General features: G+C 64.5%; 3 protein-coding genes across 11 annotated transcripts in view; all 3 read left to right on the top strand.

Annotated features, from left to right (window-relative positions):
- Positions 1-6,298, top strand: part of OGDH (oxoglutarate dehydrogenase) — a 33,324-nt gene extending 27,026 nt beyond the window's left edge. For all 4 annotated transcript variants that reach the window (XM_061351797.1, XM_061351795.1, XM_061351798.1 and 1 more), the window contains 13 exons: positions 308-487; positions 1,035-1,187; positions 1,791-1,893; positions 2,090-2,218; positions 3,059-3,209; positions 3,285-3,412; positions 3,490-3,668; positions 3,841-3,912; positions 4,337-4,459; positions 4,957-5,029; positions 5,591-5,754; positions 5,832-5,986; positions 6,072-6,298. In XM_061351797.1, coding sequence (XP_061207781.1) covers positions 308-487; positions 1,035-1,187; positions 1,791-1,893; positions 2,090-2,218; positions 3,059-3,209; positions 3,285-3,412; positions 3,490-3,668; positions 3,841-3,912; positions 4,337-4,459; positions 4,957-5,029; positions 5,591-5,754; positions 5,832-5,986; positions 6,072-6,192 — 1,731 coding nt within the window. In that variant the 3' untranslated portion in view covers positions 6,193-6,298. The remainder of the gene's footprint in view (positions 1-307; positions 488-1,034; positions 1,188-1,790; positions 1,894-2,089; positions 2,219-3,058; positions 3,210-3,284; positions 3,413-3,489; positions 3,669-3,840; positions 3,913-4,336; positions 4,460-4,956; positions 5,030-5,590; positions 5,755-5,831; positions 5,987-6,071) is intronic.
- The window catches only part of LOC133211429 (peptidyl-prolyl cis-trans isomerase A-like), a 59,951-nt gene extending 44,311 nt beyond the window's left edge, over positions 1-15,640 (top strand). The window contains exons 18-22 of one of the 2 annotated variants that reach the window (XM_061351799.1): positions 13,552-13,772; positions 14,654-14,684; positions 14,791-14,879; positions 15,038-15,210; positions 15,324-15,640. In XM_061351799.1, coding sequence (XP_061207783.1) covers positions 13,552-13,772; positions 14,654-14,684; positions 14,791-14,879; positions 15,038-15,210; positions 15,324-15,459 — 650 coding nt within the window. In that variant the 3' untranslated portion in view covers positions 15,460-15,640. Of the gene's footprint in view, positions 1-13,551; positions 13,773-14,123; positions 14,217-14,653; positions 14,685-14,790; positions 14,880-15,037; positions 15,211-15,323 lie in introns of those variants that run through there. The other variant, XM_061351804.1, reaches the window with a different exon arrangement.
- Positions 7,020-13,168, top strand: ZMIZ2 (zinc finger MIZ-type containing 2). Of its 5 annotated transcripts, none has more exons than XM_061351788.1 (18): positions 7,020-7,137; positions 7,740-7,864; positions 7,941-8,055; positions 8,166-8,368; positions 8,455-8,647; positions 8,732-8,986; positions 9,071-9,244; positions 9,335-9,400; positions 9,477-9,648; positions 10,128-10,272; positions 10,612-10,822; positions 10,903-11,008; positions 11,158-11,315; positions 11,401-11,468; positions 11,558-11,626; positions 11,740-11,984; positions 12,064-12,239; positions 12,341-13,168. In XM_061351788.1, the coding sequence occupies exons 2-18, from the start codon at positions 7,815-7,817 to the stop codon at positions 12,782-12,784; spliced, it is 2,850 nt and encodes a 949-aa protein (XP_061207772.1). In that variant the 5' UTR covers positions 7,020-7,137; positions 7,740-7,814; the 3' UTR covers positions 12,785-13,168. The 5 variants fall into 5 exon arrangements, with proteins under 5 accessions (XP_061207772.1, XP_061207775.1, XP_061207774.1 ...); XM_061351791.1 differs by lacking the exon at positions 7,020-7,137 and having other exon boundaries at positions 7,591-7,864; positions 12,341-12,559; positions 12,677-13,168; XM_061351790.1 differs by lacking the exon at positions 7,020-7,137 and having other exon boundaries at positions 7,591-7,864; positions 9,582-9,648.
- Positions 15,641-16,297: the final 657 nt, after the last annotated feature.

The following is a 16,297-nucleotide window of genomic DNA, read 5'->3' as shown; positions in this document are numbered from 1 at the left end:
GGTGCAGAGGTGGTGCGATCTGATGCTCGGTGTGCGGGATCGGGCAGGGCTGCTCTGTTCTGCCCCATGTAAACCAGAGATGTTTCACTGGGACCAGCCCATCCCCATGGGACGATGTCCTGGGCACAGGGACTGGGACAGGCTGCAGTGCCTGGTGTGTGGGTTGTGCTGCAATGGAGCAGTGCAGCCGCAACAGCTCCCGGTGCTTTCCCCACGCCACAGCAGCTTCACCAGTGGTGCCCCATAAAGGAGCCGTGTTCCAGATCCTTACCATTGTGCTGGACCCGTTTCCTCTCCCCCACTGCAGATCGGGTTCACAACAGACCCCCGCATGGCTCGCTCCTCCCCGTACCCAACCGATGTCGCCCGCGTGGTGAACGCGCCCATTTTCCACGTCAACGCGGACGACCCAGAGGCTGTTGTCTACGTGTGCAATGTGGCAGCAGAGTGGCGAAGCACCTTCCATAAGGATGTGGTGGTGGATTTGGTAAGAAACGTGGCATGAGGCTTTATGGTAAAGCTGTGGCTCTGCTGTGGGTGCTTGCTGGTGCCCCTTGGGGTGTTTCTTGAAAGGTGAGATTTCTGTTCGTAAATTGGAGAATGGTTTGGGCTGGAAAGGGCCCTAAGATCATCTAATTCAAACCCCCTGCCACGGGTGGGGACACCTTCCATTAGACCGTGTCAGCCAAAGCTCTGTCCAGCCTGGCCTTGAACACTGCCAGGGATGGAGCATTCACAGCTTCTTTGCCAACCAGTGCCAGTGCACCACCGTCACAGTGGTTCTGTGACAAGCCTCTTCAGGGCTTGCCTGACCCTTTTGACATAAGAGGAAGGAGGAGGCGGTGTAAAGGGGGGCAATGCGGCTGTAATAGCCCTTGGAGAGGTGACATTCTGTATGGAGCCTGCCCTCACTCCTGCACTGGGTCCCTCCTGTTTAGGACCCTTCCTAGCACAGCCACCCAGGTACCTCTGACTGTTTGTGGAGCCGTGGGTCGCAAGCAGCTGTTCTCAAAGGCTCTTTGTGTTCCTGGCAGGTTTGTTACAGGCGCAACGGTCACAACGAGATGGATGAACCCATGTTCACGCAGCCCCTGATGTACAAACAAATCCGGAAGCAGAAGCCAGTGCTGCAGAAATATGCAGAGCTGCTCATTTCCCAGGGGGTGGTAAACCAGCCAGAGTATGAGGTACGCTCCTGTGGGGCCTGGGAGGAGGACTGCGGGTGGAACCCTATGTGTTTGGTACAGCCCTGCCTGTCAGTGATGTGATAGGGCCCGTTTCTGCTTGTGCTTGTCACCTAAAGGTGGCAGAGCTGTGCTAGGGCTGGGCGAGCGCTGCAGAGCTGGCAGTGACAGGGTTAGGAGCCAAGGCTCGTCCTTGGACTGTGCCAGGTCTGAGCAGCACAGGAACATCTAGATCAAGGATTGCCCCGTGATCAGTGCAGCACAGGCCATGTGGTGCTGGGCCACTGCGGCACAGCAGGGACACATTTGGGCTCTGCAGCACTGGGCTTACTGGTGCAGGTCCCTCTGGAAGCAAATGCGGCAGCAGCTTCTCCTTCTCCTGGTGCCACTGTGCAGCATCCTTAGGGTTGAATAAGAGTTGTCAGCAGAGCTGCCCTTGGGGTGCAGGGGCCTCCTGCAGCAGCTTTGATCTCAAAGGCTCCCCTGCTTTGGGGACCAGCTGTGCCTTCTGACACCCTTGAAGCTTGTGCCGGGGCCCCCAGGCTTGGCACCCTTGTCTGGGGAGACCTTGCTGACGCTTTTCCACCTCCTGGTTCTGCCTTTCAGGAGGAAATCGCCAAGTATGATAAGATCTGTGAGGAGGCCCATGCCAGATCCAAGGATGAAAAGATTCTGCACATCAAGCACTGGCTGGATTCACCCTGGCCTGGTAAGTGCCTAGCAACATCCCTAGCGAAGAGCCTGGCTTCTCTAGGGCTGTGGCAGCTCTTTCCTAGTGCATCAGCCTGGTGGGGAGGTGGGATGGTGCTCTCTGCTCCCGGTGCCCTCAGGGTGTCCGTGGCCTGAGCTTTTCACACGGAGCCGGGCATGGCTCCCACAGCACTTGGGCTGCTCCTCCTCTGCAGGTTTCTTCACTCTGGATGGCCAGCCCCGGAGCATGACCTGCCCTTCCACTGGTCTGAATGAAGAGGACTTGACACACATTGGTCAAGTGGCCAGCTCAGTGCCAGTGGAGGATTTCACTATCCATGGAGGTAGGAGCTTGCAGAAGCTATGTCACCCTGGGGTTTTGCTCCAGAGAAGATGTGGGATAGGGCTGGAACACGGCCTGGAAGGAAGGGACCTGTTACAGTGCTTCAGTATGTGTGGCTGACAGGTGTAGGGAAGGGATTCTCCCCCTCTACTCTGCTTTCCTGAGACCCCCACCTGAAGCACTGCATCCAGCTCTGGGGTCCTAGCACAAGGATGTGGATCTGTTGGAAAGGCTCCAGAGGAGGCCTCCAAAAGGATCCCAGGGCTAGAGCACCTCTCCTGTGCTGAACGGCTCAGAGAGCTCAGGGTGTTTGGCCTGGAGGACCTTACTGTAGCCTTCTGGTATATAGAGCAGGCTTATGAGAAAGGCACAGAGAGACTTTTTACCAGGGTCTGTAGTGACAGGAGAAGGGACAACGGTTTTAAAGTGAAAGAGGGCAGGCTTAGATTGGACATAAGGAAGAAGCTATTTTATACTGAGGGTGCTGAGGCGCTGGCACAGGGTGCCCAGAGAAGCTGTGGCTGCCCCATCCCTGGCAGTGCTCAAGGCCAGGTTGGACACAGGGGCTTGGAGCAAGCTGCTCCAGTGGAAGGTCCCTTCCAACCAAAACCTTTCTGTGAGCCTGAGGATTAGTCCACGAGGGACCCGTGGCTGTGGGGAGTGAAGCGAGGAGAGCTGATCCTTTTCCTGCAGCTTCAATTCCGCATCCCTGGTTCACCCCTTTGGCAGGGGTGGGTCTGGGTGTTTGCAGTCAGGCAGTCCCTGGGCAGGTTATGGGACAAACACGGTGGTGCTGGAGCTCCCTCCCATCCCGTCTACAAACCAGCTCCTATCCTGGCAGGTTTGAGCCGTATTCTGAAAACCCGTGGGGAGATGGTGAAGAACCGGACGGTGGACTGGGCCCTGGCGGAGTACATGGCGTTCGGCTCCCTGCTCAAAGATGGCATCCACATCCGCTTGAGCGGCCAGGATGTGGAGAGGGGGACATTCAGGTAAAGCCATGCTCTTGGGAAAGGCAATTCCAGCCTTCCAGGGTGGCAATGGAGTAATGCTTTCCCCTCTTCCAGCCATCGCCACCACGTCCTGCATGACCAGAATGTGGATAAGAGGACTTGTATCCCCATGAACCACCTCTGGCCCAACCAGGCTCCTTACACTGTCTGCAACAGCTCCCTGTCGGAGTACGGAGTCCTTGGTGAGTGAGGTCTGTGCTGGCAGATGGGGGGCAGGTGTTCCAGGAGGATAACCCCTTCCTTTTCTGCCATCCCTCAGGGTTCGAGCTGGGCTTCGCCATGGCCAGCCCCAACGCCCTCGTGCTTTGGGAAGCCCAGTTCGGGGACTTCCACAACACCGCTCAGTGCATAATTGACCAGTTCATCTGTCCTGGGCAAGCCAAGTGGGTCAGGCAGAACGGCATCGTCCTGCTGCTTCCCCACGGCATGGAGGGCATGGTAAGGACCCCCAGCTCACGGGCACCCAGGGGTGCCACTGCCTGGCTGCACCAGATGCAGAGCCAAGGGCAGCAGTAGCAGGTAGCATTGCTTGCAGCATGGCAGTGCCTGGCACCGGGGTCTAGCACCAGTCCTGCCTCCTGCTCACCTTGTCCCCTGCTGGTCCCTGCAGGGTCCTGAGCACTCCTCCGCCCGGCCAGAGCGGTTCTTGCAGATGTGCAACGATGATCCCGATGTCTTCCCCGTGAGTGGCGGCCGCGCTGGGCTCAGCCTCCTGCACCTGGATGCGACCGCTGCCTTCAGCTGGGGAGGGGGGGCAAGGACACCCGGGTGGGCTCAGCACGGGGCTGCGGTCGGGGCGGGTGTAGCAGGAGGTGTGGGGTGCCCTGGGCTTGCGCTGCGGCTGGGAGGGTTTGGGGACAGGGGCTGCACCTCCACCACCCCTGGGGCTGCGGCACAGTTGAAGGCAGAGGTGGCCAGAGGGAGGCCTAGGAGCGTTGCCCCGAGATGAGAAGCACAGAACTGCAGCCCCTCCAGAGTCTCTCCAGAGGGGGTGAGGAGGGAGGGAGGGAGGGCTGGGTGCTGCTCTTCTCCCCACTGCTGGAGCTGTGAGGCCAAGATGCACCTTGTGTTTCCTGAAATGCCCTGAACTGTGCTCGCCGAGGCAGAAACTGGATGACTTTGACGTGCGCCAGCTCTACGACTGCAACTGGATCGTTGTGAACTGCTCTACTCCTGCCAACTTCTTCCACGTCCTCCGGCGCCAGATCCTCCTGCCCTTCCGCAAACCGGTCAGTGCTGGCAGCCCCATGTCCCTGCCCAGTCTGGGGGCATCTATTGGGGTGGGCTTTTTCTACCTCCTGCTGCAGCAAACATGGGCAGTTTGCCCCTGTCTGAGCCAAGGAACTCCTAATGCTCAGGGCTGGCTTGGTACATGGCATGCAGCCAGCCAGCTCGTGCAGCCTGGGTGGCTACCATCCATTCTTGTGCTTCATGGCAGGGACAGAGACACTGGGGTAGTGGACATCAATAAATAACCCAGTCCAGCCACTTGCCTTTGGCTCTGGCCATGAGGCAGGCACATCCACAGCAACACTTCAGCCTCTTCCCTAGGGGAAACCCAGACTGGGAAAGCCGGTGCTGTCAGAAACTGGTGCCCAGGCTGGGAGGGCGCAGCCGAGGGAGGAGCAAATCTCTTGTGGCTGCTCCTTGAGTTCAGGCAGGGGCGGGCAGGCTGGTGTTTCTGGTGAGGCTGACCACCTCACTCTGCCTCTTCTCCCCCCTCCAGCTGATAATCTTCACTCCAAAGTCTCTGCTGCGTCACCCCGAAGCTCGCTCTAGCTTCGATGACATGCTGCCAGGTACAAGCACTCAGGAGGTGTCCATTTCCCCCCCCCGCCGCGGGATGAAGGGTGAAGGGCAGGAGCCCTGGGTAAAGTCCGCCTGGCAGCAGCCTCTCTATGCCAAAGAGCAGCAAGCGAGGCTCATGCCACCGGCATCAGAGCACCGCAGACAGCCCATGCAGGAGCTCTGCGCTGCCATGGCACCAGGCTGCCCTCCTCCTGTGCTCGCCCAGACGTGGTCAGGGCGTGCTGGCTGCTGACATCTACCCAGCAAACTGGAGCCACCCCTTGTTGGTGCCAAGTCTGGCACCCCAGAGTGACACAGCTCAGCTCCCCAGTGTTTGCCACGGTGCTTCTTCCATCGACAGCTGCTTCCTACTGGAGGGGTGCAGCTGGGTTTTGGCAGCCCTGAGTCGTGATGGTTTGTACTGGGAGCTGGACCCAGTACTGGCTGGTCTGACCCTGCCTCTCTGCTTTGCCTGCTGAGGCTGGGGTCTCAAAGGGCCTGGCGCGGGATTTGGATGCTGGCACCGTGCCCTGTGCTGCTGTGGCTGATGGTGCCATCCTGTCCCTTGGCAGGCACCCACTTCCTCCGCGTCATCCCCGACAGCGGCCCAGCAGCACAGAACCCCGAGCAGGTGAAGCGGGTGCTCTTCTGCACTGGCAAGGTCTACTATGACCTGACCCGGGAGCGCAAGGCCCGGCAGATGGAGGCCGATGTGGCCATCACCCGGGTGGAGCAGGTGAGCCACGGTCCTGCAGGCTGGGTGTGCTGTGGCCACCGTGACACCACTGTGACGTTGCTCCGTGTCCCCCACAGCTCTCCCCGTTCCCCTTCGATCTTCTCCAGCGGGAAGCCGAGAAGTACCCGGCTGCGGAGCTGGTGTGGTGCCAGGAGGAGCACAAGAACCAGGGCTACTATGACTACGTCAAACCCCGGCTCCGCACCACCATTAACCGCGCCAAGCCTGTCTGGTAGGGGCTCGGGGGGAGTGGGGGTGATGCTGGGGGGGAGCCTGAGTGGTCCAGACCCCCCTCATCCCCACTGTCTCCCCTGCAGGTACGCAGGGCGGGAGCCAGCGGCTGCCCCTGCCACCGGCAACAAGAAAACCCACCTGACGGAGCTGCAGCGGCTCCTGGACACGGCCTTCAACCTCGACGCCTTCAAGGACCTGTCCTAGGCGCCAGCCGGGCTGCCGCAGCATGCTCCCGTCTGTCCAGCTCTGTCCGTCTGTCCTTCGCTCGCCTCCCCCCAGCTCCTTAACTACAGACCTTGTAAAACCCCAACGCTAGCGCCTGGAGTCCTTGTCTGGCTCTTGCTGGGGCCGCCGTTATTGCAGCCGTGGCGGGTGGGACCCTCGGTTCCCTTCTCCGCGGAGGGGCTGCTCCAGAGCACCTCGGGCGGTCCCGCGCACTGGGCCCAGCCTCCTCCCGGTGTCCCCGCTGCTGGGGGTCAGATGGGTGCCGCGTGTGTCCGTCCCGCGAGCGCTCTCTCTTGCGGCCGCTCGGCCTCCGGTGGGGTCCGGCTGGGGGTGAGGGGGTGACCCCGGCCCGGGACTCTCGTTCGGGCTCCCTCGTAACCGCGGGGGTCTCCTTCAGCCGTGCGGGGGGGGACGGGGGGGGGGATGCTGCGCACACTCGCGCCCGGCACGGCTGGGTTCACACGCGTGTGCGAGCCCCGCTCCCGGCGCGCGCTCGCGCGGGTGTCACGCGGGCGCGCTCTGGTGTCGCAGCCGCCTGTCAGGGTGCCCCGGGCGCTCCGCCCCGCGCGCTGCCGCATCCGCTCACGCACGACCCCCCCCCGTGTCAGGCGTGCGGGGGCTCCCCGCTCGGCGCTCGGCTGCCCGCGCCTGGCGGGGCGGGGCGGGGCGGGGCGGGCCGTGCATACTGATGCGCTCGCGGCCCCATTGTGCGCGGCGGCGGCGGCGCGCGCCCGGCCCGGCCCGGCCCGGTTCGGTTCGGTTCGGCCCGGCCCGGCCCCGCCCCGTCCCCCCCGCGCCGCCGCCGCCGCCGCCGCCGCCGCCGCCATGGAGCCGGGTTCGCGCGCGGGCTGAAAGTCCCGCGCAGCTTCCGCGCAGCCGCGCGCGCCCGGCGCCGCCAAAGGCCATTTTGGGCCGCTCGCGACGGTGAGTGCGGGCAGCGCCGGGCGGGGACGGGCAGCGCCGGGAGGGTCCCTCCGCGCCGCGGCCGAAAATGGCCCCGCGCCCCCCTCTCAGGCTCCGCCGTGCCCGGGGGCGCCGGTTGCCATGGCAACGGCGGGGGAGGTCCCGGTACCACCGGGCCCGCGGCGTGGGGGGGGGAGGGAGCGGCTGTCACGGCCTCTGCGCGGGTGGCACCTCCCGGGGGGCCGCGAAGGAACCGAAAGCGCCGGCGTGACCCGGGCTGGGCTGGGAATACCCCGGGAGGCTCCGGGCCGGGGGCGGGGGGCGATGCAGGGGAGGCCGCTTCCCCCCTCACCCAGCGGGGCTCGCCCCAGGAGTCCCCGCCGATTCCCCCGCCTGCAGCGTGCGGGGAAGCCCGCGGGGGGGGCTGTGTCCGCGGGGGTTTTCGGGGGAAACCAGCACGGGGGGGACGGGGACGGGGGTGTTGCGGGGCGGGGCCCGTGCCGGCGGCTCCCGCTGCCAGCCCCGGGCAGGGCGCCAGGTCCCGGTGGTGCCGGGGAGCGGGGGCCGTTACGCAGGCTCCGGGCTTCCCGCCCCTCACCCGCTGTTCCCTCTAACCCCCGCAGCCCCTGTGACGGTGACACCGTCCTGCAGCGACCGCCGCGGCCTCGGAAGACCCAGCCTGCACCCGCCGCCCGCCGATGAACCCCATGAACCCCATGAAACCCTCCCTGCCGCCCGCGCCCCACGGGTGAGCTCGGCCCCGGTGCTCTGGCCCCTCCATCCCTTCCTCCATCCCCTTTTAATTAATTTGTTTTTACTCACAGTGATGGTTCATTTGCATATGAGGCTGTTCCTTGGCAACCGAGCACCAATCAACCGGCGGGATCCCTCTCCGTGGTAACCACCGTCTGGGGTGTCAGCAACACCTCCCAGAGCCAGGTACCCACTGCATCCCCAGTGCCCACACGGGGACACCCTAGGGATGGGCATGGCTGCCATGGCCTCACCTCCTGCAGCAGCCTCATCCACTGCACCGTATCCCCCCCCAGGTTTTCGGCAGCCCCATGGGTCCTGGAGGAAGCAGCTCCAGCACCCCGCTGCTGCCTGGTATGGCCGGCACCGGCTCAGGTATGAGCTCGCCGCCGTTCCTGCCACAGCAGCCCTTTGCTGAGGGGGCACCTGGGAAGGGCTACGTGCAGCCGGGCGTCTACAGCCGCAACGCCTACCCTGGCGGGCCGGGCTTTGCTGCTGGGTAAGGCCATCTCTGCACTCCCCTGTCCTGGCACATGGCCACTGTGGGGCCACTGCACGCCCCTTTCCCGCTTCTCTCTCCTCCAGCTACGCTGGCAGCCCCGGCGGCCCTGGTGGGATGGGGCTCCCCTCGCATGCCAGCCGGCCCTCTGCCGATTTCACCCAGGCAGCTGCTGCTGCTGCTGTGGCCGCCGCCGCTGCCACAGCCACGGCCACAGCTACAGCAACAGTGGCAGCACTGCAGGAGAAGCAGAGCCAGGAGCTGAGCCAGTACGGTGCGGTAAGAGCCCACCCGCAACAGAGCTGGGAAGCTGGCGGTGCACCCCCCCCACCTTGTTGTGACCCCCTTTTTTCCCCACTGCAGATGGGTGCTGGGCAGCCCTTCAGCAGCCAGTTCCTGCCTCATGCCGGACCCCGTGGCCCTGCCGGCATGAGCCCGGCTAGCATGGCAGGTGTCATGGCTTCCTCTGGCATCTCCCCTGTGAGCATGAGCCCCGCACGGGCACCTGGTGCCAGTGCCCTGTATGGAGGGCAGCGAGTCCCCCAGCACAGTTACCCCGGTCCCACCCCGAGCCAGCAGCTCCCCCGCCAGGGCCTCAAGCGGGCGTACTCCAACGAGGTGAGCATCCATACTGGTGGGGCTATGGTGCGCCGGGACCTTTCCCCACAACTCCCCACTGTCACTGATCCCCCGGCCCCGCAGGGGTACCCGGCCCAGCAGTACCTCCAGGGCGGGCAGTACGCTGCAGCTGGGGCCCAGTATGCGCCCAGCGCCCCCCAGCCCTCTGCTCCGTCACCCTCCTACCCCGGCCACAGGCTGCAGCAGGGCATGAGCCAGTACCTCTCCGCCTCAGGCAGCGCTGGACCCTATTACAAGGTACCACGGGGAGCACAGTGGATGCAGGGTGGGAGGCCAGGTGTCTGCCGTCCCCTGGTGCCAGCCACCAGGACCTTGCTCTTCCCACAGCCGGCTGACCAGTTCAACGGGCAGAATGCTGGCTTTGGCACCTACAGCCAGGCAGCCGTCAATGGGGTGAGTCCTGGCATCGGGTGGGGTGGGGGACTGTGCCGGCCCGGCCGGACGCTGAGGGTGCGCGGTGCCTCCCCAGCCGGGCCGGTCTATGCCGGGGTACCCCAGCTCGCCGCTGGCCGGGAACCCCACACCACCCATGACACCGGGCAGCGGCATGGCTCCCTATGTGTCCCCCGGTCAGGACATCAAGTCACCCTTCCTGCCAGACATGAAGCCCAGCGTCACGTCCCTGCACCCGTCCCCCTCGGGTAGGTGCCGCTGGCGGGGGGAAGGACCGCTGCCGTGGGGTGGGATAGCAGAGACCCCCTTCACCCAGGGCGTTGTGTGGCCAGGCTGCCGCAGCAGGCGGCATTGCCCCCTTAAGAGCAGGGTGCTGCAGGGAGGCATCTAAGGCAAAGGGAGGGGCTTCAGCGCAGGAGGCGTGTCCACTGCCAGGGGCTGCGGGCGGGGCCTCGAAGGCGCTGCCCAATGAGGGCCGAGTGAGGCGGGGCGCATCCTGCGAAGGGGCGGGGCTATGGGTAGTGGGAGTGGCTTGTGAGATGGGCCTGAGTGGGGTGGGCTTCCTGCATGCTGTGGTGGGCGGGGCTGCTGCCATGGGATGGGAGGAGCTTCCTGCATGGGAAGGCGTGGTCTCTGGGCGGGGCCTCCTGCAGGGTGGTTCGATAGTAGGCGGGGCTCGTTAGGGGCGTGGCCGGGCGCGGGATCCCGCTGACGGTGTCCCGGGCAGCGCCGGCGCCCGGCGAGGAGCTGCGGCTGACGTTCCCGGTGCGGGATGGCGTGGTGCTGGAGCCCTTCCGCCTGCAGCACAACCTGGCCGTTAGCAACCATGTCTTCCAGCTGCGTGACTCCGTCTACAAGACCCTCATGATGAGGTGCGAGCAGTGGGGCAGTCAAAGCACGGCATGACACGTGGCACGCAGCAGCACGGCAGTGAATGGTGCTGCTTGGCAGAGGGCTGCACAGAGCAGTGCCTCACGCCATGGCATGGTGCTGTGCGCCGTGGTGCGGTGGGGCAGTGCGTAGATGGTACATGGTGTGGCTTGGCACAGTGTTGTATTGCAGCACAGCATGCAGCGGGGTTGGGCATGGTGGTATTTGGTATGGTTCAGTACTGCATGGTGCTGTGTGGTGTGGTGGTACCTGCTGTAGTGGCTTGTGTGTGGGCACGTCCCTGCCCACACCCCTGCCCACTCTCCTGCCTGTCCTGCCAGGCCTGACCTGGAGCTGCAGTTCAAGTGCTACCACCATGAGGACCGGCAGATGAACACCAACTGGCCAGCCTCTGTGCAGGTGAGCGTCAATGCCACGCCGCTCACCATCGAGCGCGGCGACAACAAGACCTCCCACAAGCCGCTCTACCTGAAGCACGTCTGCCAGCCTGGCAGGAACACCATCCAGATCACCGTCACCGCCTGCTGCTGCGTGAGTTGTTGGGGGCTGTTGTCCCTGTGGCGGGGTGGGGGCTGCTGGCACCGTGGCTCAGCTCCTCTGTTTCTCTGCAGTCCCACCTCTTTGTCCTGCAGCTGGTGCACCGGCCCTCGGTGCGCTCAGTGCTGCAGGGTCTCATCAAGAAGCGCCTGCTCCCTGCTGAGCACTGCATCACCAAAAGTGAGTGCTGCAGCCAGCACCCTGGTGTCCTGGGGGTGACACCCTGGTTGGGGGCTGCAGCTTGATGGGGGTGATGGGCACCACACGACAGTGCTGCCCCAATCCGGGTATCTGAGTTCTGACCCTCAGTGCCCCTCACTTCCCTGCAGTCAAGCGCAACTTCAGCAGTGGGACAATCCCTGGGACCCCCGGGCCCAATGGCGAGGATGGTGTGGAGCAGACGGCCATCAAGGTGTCCCTCAAGTGTCCCATCACCTTCCGGAGGATTCAGCTCCCAGCCAGGGGCCATGACTGCCGGCACATACAGGTAGGGGTATTGGTGGCAGAGGACTGGGGGGTGTCCCCCAGCCTCTGTTTCCCCTCTGCCAGCTCAGCCATTGCTCTCCCCCCAGTGCTTCGACCTGGAGTCCTACCTGCAGCTCAACTGTGAGAGGGGGACATGGCGGTGTCCTGTCTGCAAGTGAGTGGGGGCCCTGGTGGGGCTGTGCCTTTGTTTCCCTGCTTGCTGGGGTGGTTCCCTCCCCTCACCTTGCCTCTCTCTGCCTACAGTAAAACGGCTCTGCTGGAGGGGCTGGAGGTAGACCAGTATATGCTGGGCATCCTGATCTATATCCAGAAGTAAGTGTCGCTACTCCATCTGTCTGGATGGGGTGCCATGGTGCCAGACCTGGAGGCCATGCGGTCACCCCCTACCCCAGTCTGAGCCCTCCCCGCCATCCTGTTGTCACCAGCTCGGAGCACGAGGAGATCACCATCGATCCGACCTGCAGCTGGAAACCCGTCCCAGTTAAACCTGACATCCACGTCAAGGAGGAGCCAGAGGGGCCAGTGCTGAAGCGGTGCCGGACTCTCAGTCCCACGCACATGGTGCTGCCCAGCATCATGGAGATGATCGCGGCCCTGGGACCCAGCTCTGCGCCCTTCCCGGCACTGCCGCCAACGCCGGCAGGTGCTGCTGCCGACTATGGTGCCCCAGGTATGGCGGGGCCAATGGAGAAAAGGGACAAACCCTAATTACATTGTTCCACGCCCAGTCAACTGCTTTCTTCCTGCAGGTTCCACTTTTCCAGGACCTGGGGGCTTCCCAGAGCCATTTCCTCCTCCCGGACCCCCGGGCACACCAACGCTGAGTGACTTCACACCGGGACCACCCCCCCTCTCCTACCAGCCCAACATCCCTGGTGGCCTCCTGGCCCCTGAGAAGCCCCCTGGCCCCCCTCTCCCCACACAGGTCAGCTGGGCTGCAGGTGGGGGGCTCCCCCCAGTCCCCCAAAGAGGGACCGGGGGCTGTTCCTGTGGAGGGAGGGTCTCAGCTGCACTCTGCCCCCCCAGCTGCCCCCACCAGGACGGATGGAGCCGTCCCACCCGCCGGTGCAACCAGGACTGCACAACCCTGCTCCAGGCAGCCAGCCAGCACAGCCGCTGCACCACCGGAACGCACCGGCACGGCCCCCCCTGGCCCCCCCCCGCCCGGCACATGCCACCGACCTCTCCTTCCCCGCCGCACCCGGCATGGCTGGGACGGGCGATGGGTCCGAGCCTGCCCTCGACGTGAGTACCCCAGGCGGGGTCGCTGGGGGTCCGGCTGCCGGTTTGGGACCCCGGCTGCCATGGGGCGGGTGGGGAGGAGCTGCGGGGGAGCCGGTCATCACACGCTTGCGCCCCCAGCTCCTGCCCGAGCTGACGAACCCTGATGAGCTGCTTTCCTACCTGGGCCCCCCCGACCTCCCCAGCAGCAGCAACGATGACCTCCTCTCCCTCTTCGAGAACAACTGAGCCATCCTCACCCCCAGCATGGGACTGGGGGACAGCACTGGTGTGCCCCTGCCTGCCGCAGAGCCGGGACGCTCCCTAACAAGGGGGCTTCCCTGGGAGGGATGTGATGGGATGGGATGGACGGAGGGACGGGCTCAGCCCTGCCAGAAGCACAAGGCTGTACATAGTGTAGAAACACTACTGCCCCCCCGTATTTAAAGGCAAGCGCGTCGTGCGGGCCCTCTATCAATGTGCATACGCCGCTTCCCCTTGTAACACGCCCTGGCGGGGGGGATGCGGTGTGTGGGGCTCGGACCTCGCAGCTGCCCCGCGGCTCCCCCCGCCGCCGCGCTCCTTGTACCGTCTCCGTATCGCTGCCTATTAAAGGATTTCGTTTTGGCGGGGCTCACGCGTGTCGCTGGGCTGGGAGCGGCCCCGCGCGGCCTCCTCCGTCCCGTCACCCCGCCGTGGGGCTGCCCCACATCTACCCCGGGCCGGGGATCCCGAGGGGAGGATGGGCTGCGTCCCACGCCCACCGCAGCGGTCACTGCGGGAGGGCTCGGGGATGGAGCCCGCAGCTGCCGGTCCCGCGCCACGGATCCCACCCAGCGCCCGTCCGTCCGCCCGACCGCGACGGCGCCCCCGCCCACTCCCCCGCGCCTGCACTGCGCATGCGCGCCCCGCCCTACCCCGCCGCGGACCCGCGCGTCCCGCGCCCTCTCTACCCCCCCCTCCTCATTTCAAACGTGCGGTCGTTGATTGGTCACCGACCCCGCCGCTCTGCCACAACTCCAGCGGCTATTGGCCTGCGCTGCAGTGGGGGCGGGTTCTCCCCTGGCCCTATATAAGGGGCGGCGGGGAGGTGCGCTCCTTCTGCTGCGCTGCGCCGCGCCCGCCGTGTGGAGTCGCCGCTGCCGCCGCCGCCCCTCTCAGCCCCGCCATGGCCAACCCCGTCGTGTTCTTCGACATCGCCGCCAACGGCGAGCCCCTGGGCCGCGTCACCTTCGAGGTGGGGGAGGCAGCAGCGCTGTTTCCCACCCGGGGCGCGCGGGGCCGTGCGGGGGGGGGGGGCGGGGGCACCGCGCTGCCTCCATGTGGCTGCGGCCCCGCGGGAAACAAAGGCCTCGGCTGGGGAGCGGCGGCGGGTGCCAGCCCCGGGACCCCCGTTACTGCCATGGCCGCGCTGCGGTAGCTGCGCTCCGCTCCGCCCCGGGGGAGGCTCGGGTTGGGGGGAAGAGCGAGGGAAAGGCGGCGGCGTTTCCCCCGTTGCGGGATCGGGGCCGCGCTGCCCGCGCCGCCATTTTGTGCCAGTTACCCCCGCGTCGGGGCCGCGCTCGGCGGCTGCCCTGGGGCGTAGCGCATTGAACCGCTCCCGCCGATGCTCCGGGGCGGCGGCCGCGCCGCTGCAGCTGCCAAAGGGAAGCATTTGTCGCCTCGCGGAGCCGCAGCCCGGGTGAGGCATCCCTGGCACGGGCGCCCCGCGCTCCGGAGCCGCTGCGGCTGCCGCGGTGCGCGCTCCTGCACGGCTGCGCCTCGGGATCCTCCCGGAGGGGTCGGGAGCGGGCGCTCTGCGGAGCCTGGAGCCGGGAAGGGTTTTAATTCATCCCCGGCGGGCACAGTGGACGGTGCCCTCCGTGCTCGTGAGAGACGTGGGGCATCGTTGAGCTCGTTCGGATGCCAAGTCTGTTAGTTCAGAGTTTCCAGATGCTTCCAGATGAAAGCCACGATGTGGGGAGTGCTCTGCAGCTGCGGGCACGGCTGGGATCCATCTCCTGGACACAGTCCCTGGGCGCAGGGAGGCAGGGGATCCCCACGGCTTGGGGTGTCCCCTGGGGAGCAGGCGGCTGGTCTTCAGCTCAACCTGACTGACACTCTCTCCTCTCTTTGCAGCTGTTTGCAGACAAGGTCCCTAAGACAGCAGGTAAGCGAAGTGTTCCTGGCAGTGCTGCAGCTGCACCAAACCCTAATGTTATCCCCAATTATGGACAAAACGAGCAGCTCATGGTGCTTTTCCTCTTCCTTCGCAGAGAACTTCCGTGCCCTGAGCACTGGTGAGAAGGGATTTGGCTACAAGGGGTCCTGCTTCCACAGAATCATTCCTGGGTTCATGTGCCAGGTGCGTGGTGCTCCCACCGCAGCAGGGAGCTGGGTGGGGTTTGGAGTTGGGTGTTGGCAGGTTTGGGGTGGGAGGGCAGCTCTGCCTCCTGCCTGCAGCCTCTGGGGGGCCTCGGCCTGGTTTCTGCACCTGTGACCTGAAACGCTGCCTCTCTGCAGGGTGGTGACTTCACGCGCCACAATGGCACTGGTGGCAAATCCATCTATGGGGAGAAGTTCGCTGATGAGAACTTCATCCTGAAGCACACAGGCCCTGGTATCCTTTCCATGGCCAATGCTGGCCCCAACACGAATGGGTCCCAGTTCTTCATCTGCACTGCCAAGACTGAGTGGTGAGTCAGGGGTCGCCAGCACCCAGCGGGGCAGGGAGATGACACAAGGCCTGGTGCTGAGGTCCCTGTGTGGAGACTGCAGGTGCCAGTTGTGACCTGTTCTTCTTCTGCAGGTTGGATGGCAAACATGTTGTCTTTGGCTGTGTCAAGGAGGGGATGAATGTGGTGGAGGCCATGGAGCGCTGTGGCTCCAAAGATGGCAAAACAAGCAAGAAGATCACCATTACTGACTGCGGGCAGCTCTCGTAAACCTCCCTCTTAACAACTGACCATTCCTTTGGCAGCCTGGATGCTGTTCCCTGCTGCAGCTCACCCTGTCCCACCCCACTCCTGACTTACTGCGTTTCTACTGGGTCTCAGCCTCATGTGTGCACGGTCCAGCTGAGCTGCAGTTACCTTTCTGAGTCTAAATAAAACGAGTTAAACCACAGTGGTGCTCTTCTCTCTTTGCTGGGGTGGGGAGTGGGGGGAGGCATGAAGACACTTGCAGTGTGGTCCTCAGTAGGGTCTGGGGTGAACAGATGCAGGCGGCTGGTCCTGGTACAGATGTGCTTCCTGGGGGCTTCGGAGCAAATAGGGAAGGGAACCCCCCCACATCCTTCTCCATGGATTGCCAGGGCTGTGCTGCAGAAACACCCCTCTGACATGGTGGGATGATGCCCCCCCACTGTGGGTGCCCTGTGGGTCAGTGTCAGTTGGAGGCATAGGGGACTGGTGGTCTGGGCTGTGCTGGGAGTATAGAGGATGTAAGTGCTCCCACTTTAAGCAGTGCAGTTAGTGGGGAGCTCGGGGGGATCCTATTGGATCTAGTTCGAGGGTGCCCAGCTCTGCTTAGGTTTCTGGTTTGGGGTGGTTCCCATTTCAAGGGTGCCCAGCTCTAGGACCATCCCAGTGCTTCCAGTTGGAGAGTGATTGGGTGGGAGTAGACTTCAGCACCCCATGGGCTGCACCACAGCACAGTGCCTGCAGCAGCACTGCCTGCCTGAACCTTCATGTGCTGGGAGAGGCACCCTGCTGCCTGCATCCAGACCTGCATTACCCTGTTGCATTGCACGATGGGGTCTGTTTGGAGCGGGGCTTTGGTTTG

Source organism: Neopsephotus bourkii, unplaced genomic scaffold, assembly GCF_033783945.1.
Source record: "Neopsephotus bourkii isolate Nb327-2 ecotype Australia unplaced genomic scaffold, CSIRO-AGI_Nbou_v1 NB_610, whole genome shotgun sequence".
Taxonomy (NCBI): Eukaryota; Metazoa; Chordata; class Aves; order Psittaciformes; family Psittacidae; genus Neopsephotus; species Neopsephotus bourkii.
Note: the sequence above shows the minus strand (reverse complement) of the source record. Positions and strands in the feature narration are given on the sequence as shown.